Source organism: Cnephaeus nilssonii (genome assembly GCF_951640355.1).
Source record: "Cnephaeus nilssonii genome assembly, chromosome: 5".
Lineage (NCBI taxonomy): Eukaryota > Metazoa > Chordata > Mammalia > Chiroptera > Vespertilionidae > Cnephaeus > Cnephaeus nilssonii.
The window spans coordinates 19,309,427-19,325,500 of NC_137076.1; the positions used below are offsets into that span (position 1 = coordinate 19,309,427).

General features: G+C 50.1%; 1 protein-coding gene across 1 annotated transcript in view; it reads right to left on the reverse strand.

The window, feature by feature from the left end:
- The window catches only part of SIN3B (SIN3 transcription regulator family member B), a 43,032-nt gene extending 30,808 nt beyond the window's left edge, over window positions 1-12,224 (reverse strand). The window contains exons 1-4 of the mRNA XM_079772105.1: window positions 12,100-12,224; window positions 11,748-11,854; window positions 10,429-10,582; window positions 4,141-4,341 (exon numbers count right to left, since the gene is read on the reverse strand). Coding sequence (XP_079628231.1) covers window positions 4,141-4,341; window positions 10,429-10,582; window positions 11,748-11,854; window positions 12,100-12,201 — 564 coding nt within the window. The 5' untranslated portion in view covers window positions 12,202-12,224. The remainder of the gene's footprint in view (window positions 1-4,140; window positions 4,342-10,428; window positions 10,583-11,747; window positions 11,855-12,099) is intronic.
- Window positions 12,225-16,074: the final 3,850 nt, after the last annotated feature.

A 16,074-nucleotide genomic window follows, 5' to 3' on the forward strand; every position in this document is an offset into this window, starting at 1 on the left:
CAAAGTAACAATATAAAGACTGGCAGGGACCTGGATTGGGAGGGCAGGAAGCCGAGAGGAAAACTCAAGTTGGATATCCTATATAATAAAGAGGTAATATGCAAATTGACACTCACACCCTTGCACAAGATGGCCACCCCATGTGGTCAAAGATGGCTGCCGCAAGATGGCCGGCAGGGGAGGGTAGTTGTGGGCAATCAGGCCAACAGGGGGGCGGGGGGCAGCTGTGGGGGAACCAGGCCGGCAGGGGAGGGCAGTTGTGGGGGAACCAGGTCGGCAGGGGAGGGCAGTTGGGGGCGACCGGGCCTGCAGGGGAGGGCAGCTGGGGGCAAGTGGGTTGGCAGGGGAGGGAAATTAGGGGCGACCAGCTGGCAGGGGAGGGCAGTTAGGGGCAACCAGGCCAGCAGGAGAGGGCAGTTGGGGGAGTCCAGGCCTGCAGGGGAGGGCAGTTGGGGGGGGACCACGCCTGCAGGGGAGGGCAGTTGGGGTGGGACCAGGCCTGCAGGGGGGCAGTTGGGGGCAATCAGGCCAGCAGGGGAGGGCAGTTGGGGGGGGGGGGAACAGGACTGCAGGGGAGGGCAGTTAGGGGTGACCAGGCAGGCAAGGGAGGGCAGTTGGGGGTGATCAGGCCGGCAGGGGAGGGCAGTTGGGGAGCAACTGGGCCAGCAGGGGAGCAGTTAGGTGTCGATCAGGCTGGCAGGGGAGTGGTTAGGGGGTGATCAGGCTGGCAGGCAGGTGAGCAGTTGGGAGCCAGCAGTCCCGGATTGTGAGAGGGATGTCGACTGCTGGTTTAGGCCCGATCCCGAGGGGGTCCCAGATTGGAGAGGGTGCAGGCTAGGCTGAGGGTCACCCCCCCTCCTGCCCCCATGCACAAAATTTGTGCACTGGGCCTCTAGTTAAAAATAAGTTCCTTTCAACTTTACACCCGAGGATATGACCAAGAAAGAGGTGTTAAGGCCAGGGCCCTCCCAGAGTGAAGGACATTCCCATCAGTATGACTACTCCACAGCTACAAAGGGGAACAAGCCCATTCTCCCTTCCTCCCGGCCTGCTGCACCTGAGGGAAGTGAGTTTTCAATCCTGCACCCGTAGCACCTATTTAAGAGGGTAAAAATAACTGCCTCGCCCCACCCCCCACCAAAGCCACCAGGACACGTGAAAGACAAAGGGAAAATGGGTGAAGACCACTCAGTTCAGAGAATTAAGTCAACTCTATACAAGTGAAACGATGATCAAACTGGATGATGTTTAAAGAAAAACAACGTCAAACAGTGCCACTTAGCTCATCAGATCGACAAAGATGAAAAGGACTGGTTTTTCCAACGAGGATGTGGGAACCACAAGGCGGAAAGGAAGACTGGCACTGGGAAGCGTGGTGCTATCTATGACCACGTTACGGACGCACACCCAGACTTAGGGACACACACAGAGATGGTCAGTTCTGTTCTAACATTTGTTTTGAAAGCGCATCTGTTTGAGCTTGACACATGTACTAAGGAATCATCTGAGTGCAGTGTGGATTTTACGATTGCTTATATGGGAGAAGCCCTGGGCAAGAGCAGAAAATTGCACTGTGTAGTGTGGGAATCTAACTGCCCCCCTTCAACATCTGTTAGGAGCAATCTGCCATACCTGTGAGGAGCGACCAGCCATCCCCATCGGGAGTTACAAAGTCTGTCCCATTTCAGGAAACCTCCTCCCAGCATCTCACAGTGACCCACCGGCTGCAACCTTCCCACACCCACACATGAACCACAAGTCTTTCCAAGGTCAAGTGCCAGAAGTGCTGTGGTATTTATGTCATTCTTAGCCATTTAATGTTTACAATGAAGCTACCATTTTTAGTAGGTGCCTTCTTTAACGTGTCACTAACAGTTTCCCAGTGTTGTGCCCTGACCCTGTTTTCCCATAAGCCCTGTGGCGGGTGCGATTTCTAGAGCAAGGTCACTTCTAGGATGTCAAGTGTCACATCAGGGCAGAACTGGCTGTGCTCATCCAAGTACACATGGGACATCTGTATGCAGCTGGACAATGGGACCAGCTCTCCACAGCTGACCCAAGGCAAGCACTGTGCGTCGAGGACCTGCGTGAAAGCTGCATTTAATCCAGGGGTCAGCACCACCAGTGTTTTGGCCATTTTACAGATTAGAACCTGAGGTTCAGGGGGGTGAGGGAAAGGGCTCTGAGGGTGCAGGTGGCAGAGCTAAGATCTGAACCAAGACCTAACAGACATAAAACCCAGGAACACACGGCCAGATTTACCCAGAGCTGCTTGCTGTGGGCCTCACAGTGTCTTTTAAAAATCCAAGCCAATGTTCTAAAATCAAGATAACTCACACAAAAACTCAGACTCCTAGCTCCTCTTGAAGAAACAGACAGCCTCGGGTCTGGGTCATCAGGAGGCTTGTTTGAAATGCAGATGCTGGGCCAGACGTGAGGAGTCCTAACTGGGATGAGTCCCAGGCACCAATCCCCAGTGGCTCTGGTTGGAGGACACCAAGCTGTACCTTCACCATTGAGTCTTCTCTGAGTGAGTCTGTGTCCCATCAATATGACCTTAGATAAATAAATCTAACTTCTCTGCCGCCCCATTACCATCAACAGAACAGACACCTCCCAGTCTCCTCTCTATAATGGTTCTTCCAGCCCCTAAGCTATAACTACCCCATGGAAGCTGTGAAGGACCCATAAGATCCCAAACATCACTGCCCCCACCCCCAGATCCAATGTTCACAGCTGCCACTGCAATTGCTCATCTGTGAGAAGCAAGTTCTTACTGCTGTACAAGAACTACATACTAGACATGAGCCAGATGGGGCCATGCACACCGCCAGCACCACTAGCAAAAGTTTGGCAAAAGTTTGTTGTGTCAAAACGGCTCCGCTGGGTTTTCAGGGAACAAGTTATCTGACCGTATACACTTATGCTAAAGAGAATCCCACTTCTTTATTTCACTTATGAAGGTTGTGCAGAAGATTTCATTTTTTAAAGTGGGTTCTGCTGCTTAGAAAAATAAAAGGTGTCAGAAACTCCACGTCTGGAAGAGGATGACGTCCAAGCCCTTGCATGACACAGATGTCCCTCACCACTGGCCTGCCTGTGCTTCCCGTTAAGTCTCCTTCTGACCCCTGGGCCTTCACCTGGGCTGTTCCCAACACCGAGAGTCCATCCTTTATCTGTACGTCTACCAGATGGGTCTGGCCCATTTGTCAAGATTCAACCTGAGTATCTTCTCTTGACCCTTACACGGTTGGCAACCACTAACCCTGACATACTTCTTTGCATTTCCCTTCTTTTCCACCCTAATCATCTCAAGTTTCTCCCACTTCTAGACTGAACTCCTAAGCAGCAGCAACCATTTACCTCTGTTGCCTCAGGGCCTGCACAGTTGTAATCAGCAGAAATAAAAGCTGTGTGGTCTAAACAATAATGAAGTTGTCTTATAACAAGAGCATCCCCTTAGGTTCTTTTTTAATCCTTCTTATGTATGTTTCCTTGGGTACAGAGCTGCCTCAAGGAGTATATTAAAATCATAACTAAACCAAACTCCAATAGGTATTTGTACACCATGTTCAAAGCAGCCAAAGTGTAGAAGCAACTCAAATGCCCATCAAAAGATGAATGGATAAACAAAATCTGTTCCATCAACACAATGGAATATTATTCGGCCTTAAAACAGAAATTCTGACACATGCTACAACACGTGCTGAGTGAAATAAGCCAGTCACAAAAGGACAAATACCGTATAATCCCACTATGTGAGGTCCCTAGACGAGTCAAAAAATTCATTGAGACAGAAAAAAGGGTGGGTGCCAGTGGCTGGAAAAGGGGATGGGGAGTTAGTGTTTAATGGGGACAGAGTTTCAGTTTTACAAGATGAAAAGAGTTTTGGAGCAGGATAGTGGTGATGGCTGCACAACAATGTGAATGTACTTAATGCCACTGAACTGGACACTTAAACATGGTTAAAATGCTAAGTTTTACATTATCTATATTTTATCACAGTAAAAAAATTAATGCAAAAACAAGAACTTATCAGATTTTTACAGGATTCCATGAATTCAGACAAGAAAATGTGCCTGACATTGGATTGCACCAGGAAGAGCCGCAGAGGAGTGTGGCCTGAGGGAGGCCTCTTACCTGGTAAGTATGCAGTATCTCCAGGAATGACCTGTAGATCTCAGGGTGGTCCAGAAAGCGGGTCTTAATCTTGTTCACGTAGCTGATGGCGTTGTTGAACTCCACAGAATCCGACTCCAAGGGCACCTGGGGTTTGTCCTCTTTGTACAGCAGCTGTTGTTTGAAGTTCTCAGTACAGTCGCTGTGGTTGTGCGAATTCTCCTGACAACAATATGACAGTGACTGTCAGCCCGACACCAGGAACAGATTGTGACAAACGCCAGACCAAACGCCACTATCTGTATGAGAAAAGGGAAAACCTCGCACAAAGCCAAGTATTTCAATTAGATGCAGAAAAAAGGTGCCGTCTGCGGGCCTGGAGGGAGGAATGCAGATGGGGGAGCCCACAGAACAAGCAGGTGGCTCCTCCTGGGCCTGCTGTGGGTCTGTGCTCTCCTGGGCAAGTCTTATGAACTCGCCTCCGCCTGATCCTTTCCAACTGATTCGGAGAACACGAAGGTTTCAGAAACACCCTACACTTTAAAAAATTAGCATTTGCAAGAAATGTATAAAACGTGGATTGTTGAATCCTTTTCAGAGTGGAGTTTTGGCCTCTTTATAAAAGAAATCTTCCTACACTTTTTGCCAGTCCATTTCAGCGAGATTGTTTTCAGTTGTAAAAGCACCTGCCTCAGCAGGTATAAAACTGGGACCCTGCAGATAAGGGGGCCCACTGTCCAGGCTACATGGAACTGCGGGACTTTTGGTGTTAAGCCCAGGGCAAGTCACTTGAGAGAAGAGATGGGCCCTGACCAGCCATCAAGCATGCTCTTCATTTGTGTGCTTTCCCATCAATACAAATAAAAAAGACACACACGTCTCTCTCCTGTGCACTCAGAATCCTAGTTCTTAGTGGGACAGGACCCACGCCCAAGGTGATATTTGTGTTTCTAAACTGGAATTTTGCATGTGGTTCTGATGACAGCCTCCCTCTGCCACTGACAGGAGCTGGGCCGTCGGGAATGACCTTCGGCATCCTGCAGATCCCCAGCAAGCAGGGGCTGTTTCTCAAGAAGTCTTCTGGAACCATCCTGTGCCCAACTAAAATGCCTGTCTCTCAGCACTCTGAGCCCCTTTCTTGCTGTTTTTCTCTTACTGTAACATATTGTACTTATTTTGTTGTCTGCCCACCCTGAGCAGATGGCGAACATCATGAAGACAGAGATTCTACTTTGTTCACAACTATATCCCCAGTGCCTGGAACAGAGCTTGGGACAGAGCAGGCTTCTTCCACTGCTGGGGAATGATCAGATGAACAGGTGAAGGAACAAACTGAGTCTACTGTTTCCATCGCCCAGGTGCCCAGCAGCCCACCTGCACCAACCCCTGACCAAAAAGGCTCTGGAGTGGGATGAGGACTGCTGGGCACACTGCCCATCAGCTGGGTGGGTGTACCAATCTGCTGGAGATGCCATAACAAAATACCACAGACTGGACACCTCCAATAACAGGAACTTATTCCTCAGAGGTCTGGAGGCTGGAAGTCTGGAGGCTGGTTTCTCCTGAGGCCTCTTAGCTTGTAGATGGCCGCCTTCTCGTGGTGTCTTCACACAGTTGTCTCTCTGTGTGCACCCAACCCTGGGTCTCTCTGGGTCCAGATTTCCTCAGGACACCAGTTAGATTGGATTAGGGGTCATTATCTCTGTAAAAACCCTATCTCCAAATATAGTCACATTCTAACACACTGAGGGTTAGGCCTTCAATGTATGAATTTGGGAAGGGGACACAATTCAGCCCATAACAGTGGGTACAGAGGCAACTCCAGAAAGTCTGAGCTGAGGAAAGCAGACACACAACAGATCCAGAGCAGTCACAATTCTAAACACCACTTCTCCTGGGCAGTGAATTCATTCTAAGACACTCTGGGGGTGCTCCTGCTAATTACCTCCCAGTGGAAGATGGAAGGAGCAGGGAGAGGGAACAGCCTTGGGGTCAGCGTTTGCTTTACAGAAGGTTGTGCACTCACCCAAAGCTCCCCATGACTCCACTCCGAGGGGGCATTTTCAATTGCCACATTCCCCTTCCACCCGCCCTGGAGTGAGCCACTGTGACAAGACAGAGTACCATCCCAAGAGACGAGGGTTCCAAAAAAAAATGGGCCAGACAGTAATGGTACAATGGCTATAGCAAACAGTCTGACATTTCTTCAGTAAGTTAAACATAGTTACCATGTGACCCAGCAATTCTGCTCCCCGGTATCACCCCAAAAGAACTGAAAACAGGTGTCAAAATCACCAATAGGTGGAAACAACCCAAGTGTCCATCAGCTGATGGACGAACAAAATGTGGTCCATCCATACAGTGGAATTATTATTCGGCCATAAAAAGGAATGAAGCTCTGGTTCATAGATGCTCTATTACAACATGGATGAACCTTGAAAACACCATGCTGAGTGAAGGAAGCCGGACACAAAAGGTCATATAGTGTATGATCCCATTTTCATGAAATATCCAGAACAGGCAAATCCATAGAGAGAGGGATGGATTAGTGGCTGCCAGGGGAGAATTGGGAGGTATAGTATCTTTTTGGAGTGACAGAAATGTTCAGGAATTGGTGGTAGTTGTAGGATATTGTGAATATACTAAGAAACCACTGGACCCTTTTAAATGGTTATAATGATGAATTTTGTTTTGTAAATATTACAATTAAAAATATTTTTTAATGTAACACTCAGAAAATACAGAAACCACTGGCCATACAAAAACAAGCTGGCTTTGGCCCAAGGGCCATAGTTTGCCAATTCTTGGTCTGAACCTTCCGGAACAATCCAGTCTTTTCTCTTATCTGCCAGCTGAGGCTGGCCTGGTCTAGGCACAGTTAGAACGCCTCCTAGACACTGATGAGCCACCCTCCACAGCCAACTTGGCCATCTAAGCATGCACATATAGCCCCGCCTAGATATTTAAGAGATGCCTCATTAAACACAGAGCAGCAGCCCCAGTCCTCCCAGGCTTTGCTCATCTCAGCAGGGGCCTCAACCTTCCCCCAGGGCTCAGTCATCCTGGATCCTGGACCTCTCCCTTTCTGATACCCACCCCTGGTCTGCAACACCATCCACTGTCTGGATCACCTGGGGCCTCACACATCTTCCTTGCTCCTCAGTCCACGGCTGGCACAGTAGCCAGAGTGGCCTATCCTGAACTCGCCACCAACGCCCCACATTCCTGTCTCTCTATCCCCCCTCTAGCCTTCATGACCCAAACCCACTGGGTTTCTGGACATTTCTCAAGCACACCTACTCATTCCTACCTCAGGCCTTTACCCCCACCACCAGGAAGACTCCCATCCCTACCCAGACACAGGCACGGCTCCTGCTGCCCCCCTCAAGCCCTGCCCCTGCCATCTTGCACTTGCAGTGTTGAACTCGCTCACGTAGGTCATATCTGTATCGCAACAGTTCTCACTTCATCTATGCAAGCAACTCAAGAGCTAGAACTTCCAATAAACCTCAGGGCCTGGCACAGAGATGTCTATACTTACTCTGTGAGTGACTTAGGCACAGAGATGATCTGCCAGGAAGTGACTGAACTTCCAAATGACTCTCCCCAGAAAGTGGAAAGCAGGCCTCCCTTTGAACGCAATAGGGCCACTTTCTTACAAGTGGCACCTAAAGTTTTATCTGTTTATCTCTGTCCAAGCTGGCCATCATCCCAGCCAAGCATAAAGTCAGCTCCGAGATGACAGGATCTGCCCTCAAGGGGACCCACTGACATCGTTTCTCCGACAACATGTGCCAAAAGGAGGACACAGTCATGACCAAGACAGGCGAGGGTCATGCCTGATCAGGAGGACTCCCAGTTTTCCAGGGAAGGCAAATCAACAAGAAACAGTGGCTTTTTAATTTTTTTCCTGCCTTTGCTACTCTGAAATATACAAACAAGTGTGGTGTGAGAATGACTTGGAGGTGACAGTGGAGGGACTCTGCAGAGGTGAGGTAACAACTGAGGCCCAGATGACCGGATCCAAAATGGTGCCGACTCAGCAGGCTGTGCCCCAGCAAGGGGGCGTTCTTCCCATGGTCCCTGGCCCTCCTTCGGCCATGCTTCCCTCATCATGGCGCACGTCCGTCAGTCCCCCTCTATAGACTAGTGTTCTCAGCTGGGGTGCTTCTGCCCCTCAGGGAACACTTGGTCATGTCTGGAGACGCCTTTAAGTTGTCATCCTGGAGGAGGGAGTGCTACTGGCATCAGGTGGGTGAAGAAGAGATGCTGTTCAGTGCCTTACAGTCACAGGACGCCTCCAAGAGAAAGAATGATCCAGCCCCAAAGGCAACGGTGCCAAGGCTGAGAAACCCCACGCGAAGGGCTCCCCAAAGGCTGGAGCACCCTTGCTTTTCTTCCTCCGCACCTCAGAGCTACTCTCTCCTTGTCTGTAGTTGACAGGATTCATGAAAAAGTGAAAAATGAAAAGAATAAAGCTGTACTTCAAAACAGTGAGACTATAAAAACCAATTTCTAAAAAGTCACCAGGGCACTGGTGTACAGCAAGCCGTGTAAAGATCTCCAGCTATTCTAGCCCCTCAAAGGACTCCAGGACGCCAGGAGGCCGTGTCATTTGTGCCTGGCATTGAGGACACTAACAAAGGAGGCTAAAAACCCTGCTGGTCCTTACTGCTGACTGAAGCTGTGTGGGCTGGTATGTTCCAGAATGCACCTCTCCAGCTGAGGGAGCAGGCCCTGGATGTGGCTTCTTCCGGCTGAAAGAAGACTATAAAGCCCTTTAAGTAGCTGTTAACTAAGTTCTCTCCCGCCTTCCTTCCAAGTTAATGAACCTTTGTCACCTAAGGGAGCCCGGGGGAGACAAGACTGATCTGGTCTGTTTTCTCTACTAGAACCCTCCCTGGAGTGTGCAACAGCAGGGGACTGTGGCTATTTTGGGCAGGGCCACCTCTGGGCAGTTCATGTGGAGATCCAGCCCCAGAGCAGAGGGACTCCCACAGGCAGAGACTGAGAAAGGCCGTGTCCATAGAGTGAGCACAATTCAGAACTTCCATCCTGCTCTTTCTTAGCAAATGATGGCAATGACACCCCGAGTTTATAGGGCACTTCAGACTCACCAAGTGCTCCATGCACACTATTGCCAACGAGCTTGGTTTCCTCCCCCAGCTGTGACTGTTTCAAAGATTAATCCTGCCAAGGCTTTTACTGTCTGGAGGCATGAGTCCCACATCTGGGTCCTGCAGCTCCATTCGAAAATGTGAAATGGAAGCTCTTCGGAATTCAGCAGCCACAGGCTTCCAAGTTCCCTTTTAAAACTGAGATGTGCTCCTCAGCTTTACTAAGACAACACACTGAAGGCGGAGCTTGCCTTATGTAGGCCTCTCACCGTTCTCCTTTCAAACCTGACTCCCTCCTTTAATAGGACACTCCCTCATCAGAGGAGAAACCTGCAAAATGCTTCCCTACAGTAGATTTTTACCTTCCCCGTTAAAACCCCCGGGACAGAGATGGAGGAGGTTGTAAGAGCAGGTTCACTCAGACCAGTGGTACTCATCAGAGGCAATTTTACTCTCAGGAGACACTTGGCAATGTCTGGTGACATTTCTGACTGCCTCCACTGGGTGAGGACCTAGTGGGTAGAATCAGAGACACTAACTACTGAGCATCCCTCACTGCTCTGGTCACCCCCCACCCCCGCCACCCGCAGCTAAACATTATACCTTATATGGCAAGAGGGCCGAGGTGGGAAAAACAATAATGACTTTATACAAGTAAGGCTCAAATAGGCTTTCGGATTCCAGATAAAGGAGACAGCAAGCTGTCCTCGAGAGAAGAGACCAAAGCCACAAGCCTGAGCTGAGCTGTGGCTCTGCTGGTAATTATAAAAATGGCCATTAACACCCACATCCCAACGGCTTCATTTTATGGGTGGCACCAAGGGTGATCAGAGTGATCACATGCCCAAGTACAAGCGTGACCTGCCTGGTGCCCTCACAGGGAAGGCCTCAGGGCAAGAGCTCGGCCACCGAGGATGAGGTTATTATGACCGGACATAAAACAGTACAAGAGAATGCCTCCCTGACATTAACAAGCACAGCCCCTCCAAATGGAACAATCTGGGAAGCAGAGGCTGCCTGTACAGGTGTTTCTATCTATTTTGATTTGTGCTAGGATTAGCATGTCTAGAAAAAGACTGTCACTGGTTTTCCGGCAACGCAATACACCAGACACATCGTCCGACCCGAGTCCCCGAGGACCAGTGAAGGCTGTGTTAAGGCCAAGATCACTCAAACCACTGCAGCAGCATACCTGGCTAGACAGAGGCGACTGTATGTTTAACTTGCCATTCTTGGGAATGTCGATTCTGTACCCAAGGGGAAGGAAAGCGTTGAATCCAACAATGAGGTCAGGGTGTTCGTGGAAGAGCTGTGAGACTCGTCGGATGACTCCAGGAGTATCGATGCTGGAATAAAGATCACGAGTGGGCAAAAGCGTCTTGGGAAACAAAAGTAAAATCTATTCTAGACTCCCATGACTGTGCCATGTAACCAGCTTCTCACTGACCACAAAGCACCCTAAAATGTGACCAGGGGGAATCTGCTGACAGTGATCTACTTCCAGAGCAGCCAGGCCTGGGCTCCCTGTGCCCCTGGAGAGAACCACAGAATAGTCACACAGCACAGCTCCCCAACTCCAAGCACCTGTAACTCAGTGCCAAAAATGTCAGGAGAGTGACTGTGAGTCCTGGACTTCAAGCCCTCTAAATGATGAGATGAGATACATTCCCTTATTTTAAATGTCTTGGGGATCAACTATGACATAGCAGTTGATCCCAGCAACTGATTACAATGCATAAATACCAAGGGCCCTACAAGCATGGGAATTGCTTAAAAATTCGAGGGGCGGGATGGGGTCTCCCTCATGGCTGCAGCTAGGGTCAAGGCCTTGGCAGAGTGCTTGTGGAAGAAACCAGACCCTGCCATATTTCCTCAGAGGGAGAAGCAGCATGGGAGGTATGTGATCATCGAGAACCTAAGACTCAGAGGACCCAAGTTCTAGTCCTGCACTGACCCCTAAGCCTCAGTGAGCCTCCTGTCACACGAGGGCATGATTGTGAGGTCCCCTACGGACCTCTAACCCTCCTGCTTCTGTGCCTACAAACACAGCTAATGTGTTTCAAATGCCAGGCCCCTTACTAAGCATTTTATGTGCATAACTTCCTAGCAGGCCTGGGACTAGGGTGATGTGTGAGTGAGACACTCACCTTGAGGACAAGACTTAGGGGGGAGAGGGCGCCAAAACATCCAATAATCAAGATAAATAACATTTTAATGCAGTGCTTTAAAAATATTTTTTTGAAGTCCTGGATGAACAAAATTCATTTAAAAAAAAATCCAACATTTTGAAGAAAGACTCTTTGCTGGTCGGACTCGCCTCTCTCGCCTCCCCCCCATACTTGCCCTCCTTCCAGGAACCCCCATAACAGCTCCACAAAGGAAGACTCTACACTCTCCAGAAACGGAGGCTTCCAGAGGTTCGACAACCTGTGCAAGGTCACGCAGCTGGGGCACTTGCACTCGCTCAGCCCGACGGCGGCCCCCCGGGGTGGGGAGGGGCCCCACAGGTACCTTTGGCTTTTGAACTCCTTCATAATTTCCAGGAAGCCGTTGTAAGTGGCGGGGTCGCTGCCGAAGCGGATCTTCACCTGGTCCAGGTAGGTGAGGGCGTCCTCCACCTGCGAGGAAGGGGAAGGGGTGGGGGAGGATCCCGATGGGCCCGGGTCAGTGGAGGGAACTGGGGGCGCAAGTCTCCGGCGGGGAGGGGGACGGTCCGGCCTCCGAGGGGGCCGAGGTGAGAGGTCAGGGGTCTGGGGTCCCGGGCCGCACGGAGGAGGGGCCGAGGTGGGGCCGGGCGGGGCCCAGGTTGGGGGCGCGGGGCCGGACGACGGGGTTCCCGAGGGAGGGCTAGGGCACCACTCACGTGCACCGGCAGCTTCTCGTGGCCCGCAGAGCCCGAGCGACCCCAGCGGGCGCCACTCAGCCCCCGGCCCCCGGAGCCGCCGCCGCCGCCAGCGTGCGCCATGTTGGAAGTCAGAGCCGCGGCCCGCCCCGCCCCCGCCTGTGGGCAGGACGCGCATGCGCCGCTCCGCCCTGGGGGCGTGGCCTGTGCGCCAGGGAGGGCGGGGCTCCGTGAGGGCCTCGCTGTGTAAGCTCTCACCCCTGAAACCTAAGGACTGTGTAAGTAACGCCTTCTACAGCGCTGGTGGGTAAACCAACCCCTGCCACCTGCTTTTGCCCGACTTCACAAGCAAGTTCAGAATGATATTTACATTTTGTAAAAGTTGGAAAAAGGCCAGAAGAGAAGACTATTTCGTGACACGTGAAAATCCTGAAATTCGTATTTCAATGTCTGTGGTTTTGTTGGAACACATGCATGGGGGGGGGGGGGGGGGGAGGGGGGGGCCGTGGCCCATCATCTCTGGCTGCTTTTGCGCTACAGCAGTAGGATGAGTGGGTGAGACAGATCCTGAGGTTTGCAGAGCCTGACATATTTACTAAAAAAATGTTGGTGGGCCCCTGCTTTCTAGAGCTGATGTCACACTGACACAGCAGCCTAACCCCTAGGCGATGAATGTTTGCTAAGTGGCTTTTGCCATAGTCCCTCTCCTCCTATCTTCATTTCCCAAGTCCTGACTCCATCACGTCCCCACTGCACCAGTTCAGGAGCCACTTAACCAGTTTTCCCAGTCCTGGTGCTATTAAGAACTGGGATAATTCTACAGCTGCTTCCAAACCTTCAAAGCCTTCCTATTTTTTTAAATTTATTTTGTGTGTGAGTTGAATTCTAAGCATTTACACCCAGCATTGAAGGCCATCAGGATCTGGCCCTTAAGAACCATTTCCTGCCGAAACCGGTCTGGCTCAGTGGATAGAGCGTCGGCCTGCGGACTGAAGGGTCCCGGGTTCGGTTCCGGTCGGGGGCATGTGCCTTGGTTGCAGGCACATCCCCAGTGGGAAGTGTGCAGGGAGCAGCTGATCGATGTTTCTCTCTCATCGATGTTTCTAACTCTCTATCCCTCTCTCTTCCTCTCTGTAAAAAATCAATAAAATATATTTTTTTTAAAAAAAGAACCATTTCCTGAAGAATTTTTCATCCATGCTCTATTTGTGCAGAACCTCCTGCTAATGCCTGCCTGCTTCCTGGCCCCATGCGTTGGCACATACCGCCTCCCTTGCCAGAAGCTGTGTTCTGTCTCTTCATTACCCAGAGAACACCTGTACATCCTTCAAAACACAACCGAACTGACCCCTTCTCTGCTCTCCCACAGTCCTTATAGACATCATCTTTTCATGCTTCATCATAAATTCCTGACACAGAGCCCCATCCGTGAGCATTTGTCAAAATGAATGAGCATATAATCAATGACCAAATGACATCTCTTTTTATACGTGAAGAGGTGTGGGAAAGCTGAAAATACATTGGTAATGGGTGTAGGTGTCAGGAATAGAAAAGTGAACAAAACTGACAAGGCTTTTGCCCTCCTAGAGCTTTTAATCTTTCAAGGACAGGAATCAAATAATCACACACATACACACATGTAAAATTTCAACTGTAACAGATACTTTAAAGAGAAGGTACAAATAGAAGTTACTATATTCCAGTTACGGTGGCTGTGTGATAAACCACCCCATTCCTTGAAGAGTTAGAGATGTAGAATTACAACATTTATTTTGTTCTCCAATAATTGCAATTTGGGCAGGTTTGGTGTCAGGTGGGTAGCTGGAAGGCTGGAGCTGGAATCCTCTGAAGGTTGACTCACTCACCTGTCTGTCAGTTGCCGCTAGCTGTCCGCTGGGGCTGCTGCAAGGAGCCCCTGCATGTGGCCTCTTCAGGCAGCCGGAGCTCCCCCACATGGCAGCTGGGTTCCCAGCACAATCGCACTGAGGAGAGGAGCGACTGAGCCGGGGGGAAGCCGTATGCAAGATCTCCTTTTCTGATCTAGTCTTTCAAGGCACACGGGATCATTTCCATTGCAGCCTCTCCACAGTGGCTATGACGAAGTCCCTCCCAAATGCAAGGTGAGCGCAAACAGATTCTAGAAGCTGTGGAGTGGCCAGGGTCTGCAATAGCATGGGGGACGGGAAATATTGCCATTTGGGGAAAATATCCCCTGCCACCGCAGGGCCTTAAGCCAGTGTAGGAAGGGATGAAGAAGGCTTCCCGGAGGAAGTGGCATGCTAGCTGAGTTCTGAAGATGTAGGCATTCACCATGAAGCTCAGAGGGAACAGCTGTGCAAAGCCCTGAGCTGGGAAGAAGTGCAGCCCATTTGAACTAAAAAAGGAAAAGGACCGATGTTTTGGGACTGCAGGATAAGTGTGGAGAGGCCAGAGGGGCAGACCACTTATCCTGAAGGGATGAGTTAAGAATGTTGGCCTTGGCATTTCACACTGGGAGAAATTGTGCATGGATTTTATGCAAAGTGGTGTTTGAGCAGCTTTGAATTTGGAAGCAAAAGGACTCTGGCTGCTCCGCAGGGAAGTGATTGGAGGGGATTCGAGGGAGAATGCAAAGAGGCTGTTCCATCCTTTAGCCAGGGGTGGGAACGCCAGGCCTGAGGGCCCAATAAGGCCCGTGAAATCATTTGGTCTGGCCCAGCCAAGGCATTAGGGGTAAATTAATTAAATGTTTGACCAAATATAGCAGGCCAGTTATTAAGTTGATGATTTTGTATGGCCTGAGAATGATGTTAAAAATATCCAAATGCCCCTTGGCAGAAAAAAGGTTCCCCACCCCTGCCTTAGGCAAAGGACGATGGTGGCTTAGACCAGGATGGGAGCAGTGAAGGGGGGGGGGTGGCGGGTGTGTGGAAGGGAGCCATATTTAGAAGGTAAAACACAGAGGATATAGTGCTGGGTGGAAGTCGGGCTGAGGGTGAAGGAAGCAGCCCATGGCTCCCAGCCCAGAAAGGAACTCTGCATGGTTTCAGCACGTTCCTGCAGGAACAGCAGCTAAGGTGGACTGGGCCACCAGCTGTCCCGATAGTCCCTTTCACACCAGTGCCACCTGGCAATCTTTTAGTCACTGTCTTGGAGAACCAGGCGTGTGTAAGCTTCTGACATGCTGACAGAGTCCTCGCACAATACTCCCTGCCTCCAAGGACTGCGATTCTATTCAAATTTTAAGGATCTCTTTTCATTTTCCATTCTTTTCATAGATCGCCTATGGTCAGAGGAAGCTCTCACTCACTTGGAGAATAAGCAACCACAGGCCAATTCCACCTTAGGGGTGTGTGTGTGTGTGTGTGTGTGTGTTGGTGCATGCATACACATCCTACAGAACTCAGCTAGAATGCCTCCTCCTCCAAGAAGCCTTCCTCAACCCCCACTAGGCTAGGTTAAGTGCCCTGGGTAGCAGGAGGTATTTTTCCCATAATGGTCACAGCAATATTTCCTGCCCCCCCCCCATGCTATTGCAGAACCTGTATGTGTATGTTTATGTGCATGTGTCAACATGTGGACAATGGTACACATACATCTTGTCATTCTTATTTTTATAAAGCATAACAAGTTTCTAAGCTAAATATTTTTCTTTACCATTTTCATCTACACAGAGTAAGTTGAAAACCTTAGAGTTGATACTTTAGATAGACCAACTTTGGAACACAAATTTCCTTACATTTTGTAAAGTTTAACATGAAGGTAAGATTCTTAAGTAGGTCTTTTCTTAGACAGTATTTTGGCGAGGTTAAGAAGACAAGATCAAAAGGTCCTGTTTTTAACCTAAGTCTTCCCAGGTGGCAGACTTTATGACCCAAATCTCTAAAGTCCAGAATCACATGTTGTGGCAGAATTCCAAGATGGACCCTGGGATTCTCAGCCCTGCTGTGCGCACCCTGGTACCTGTCAAATCCGCCATCCTGGAGTGTGAGTGGGACCTGGGAGGACAATTCATGC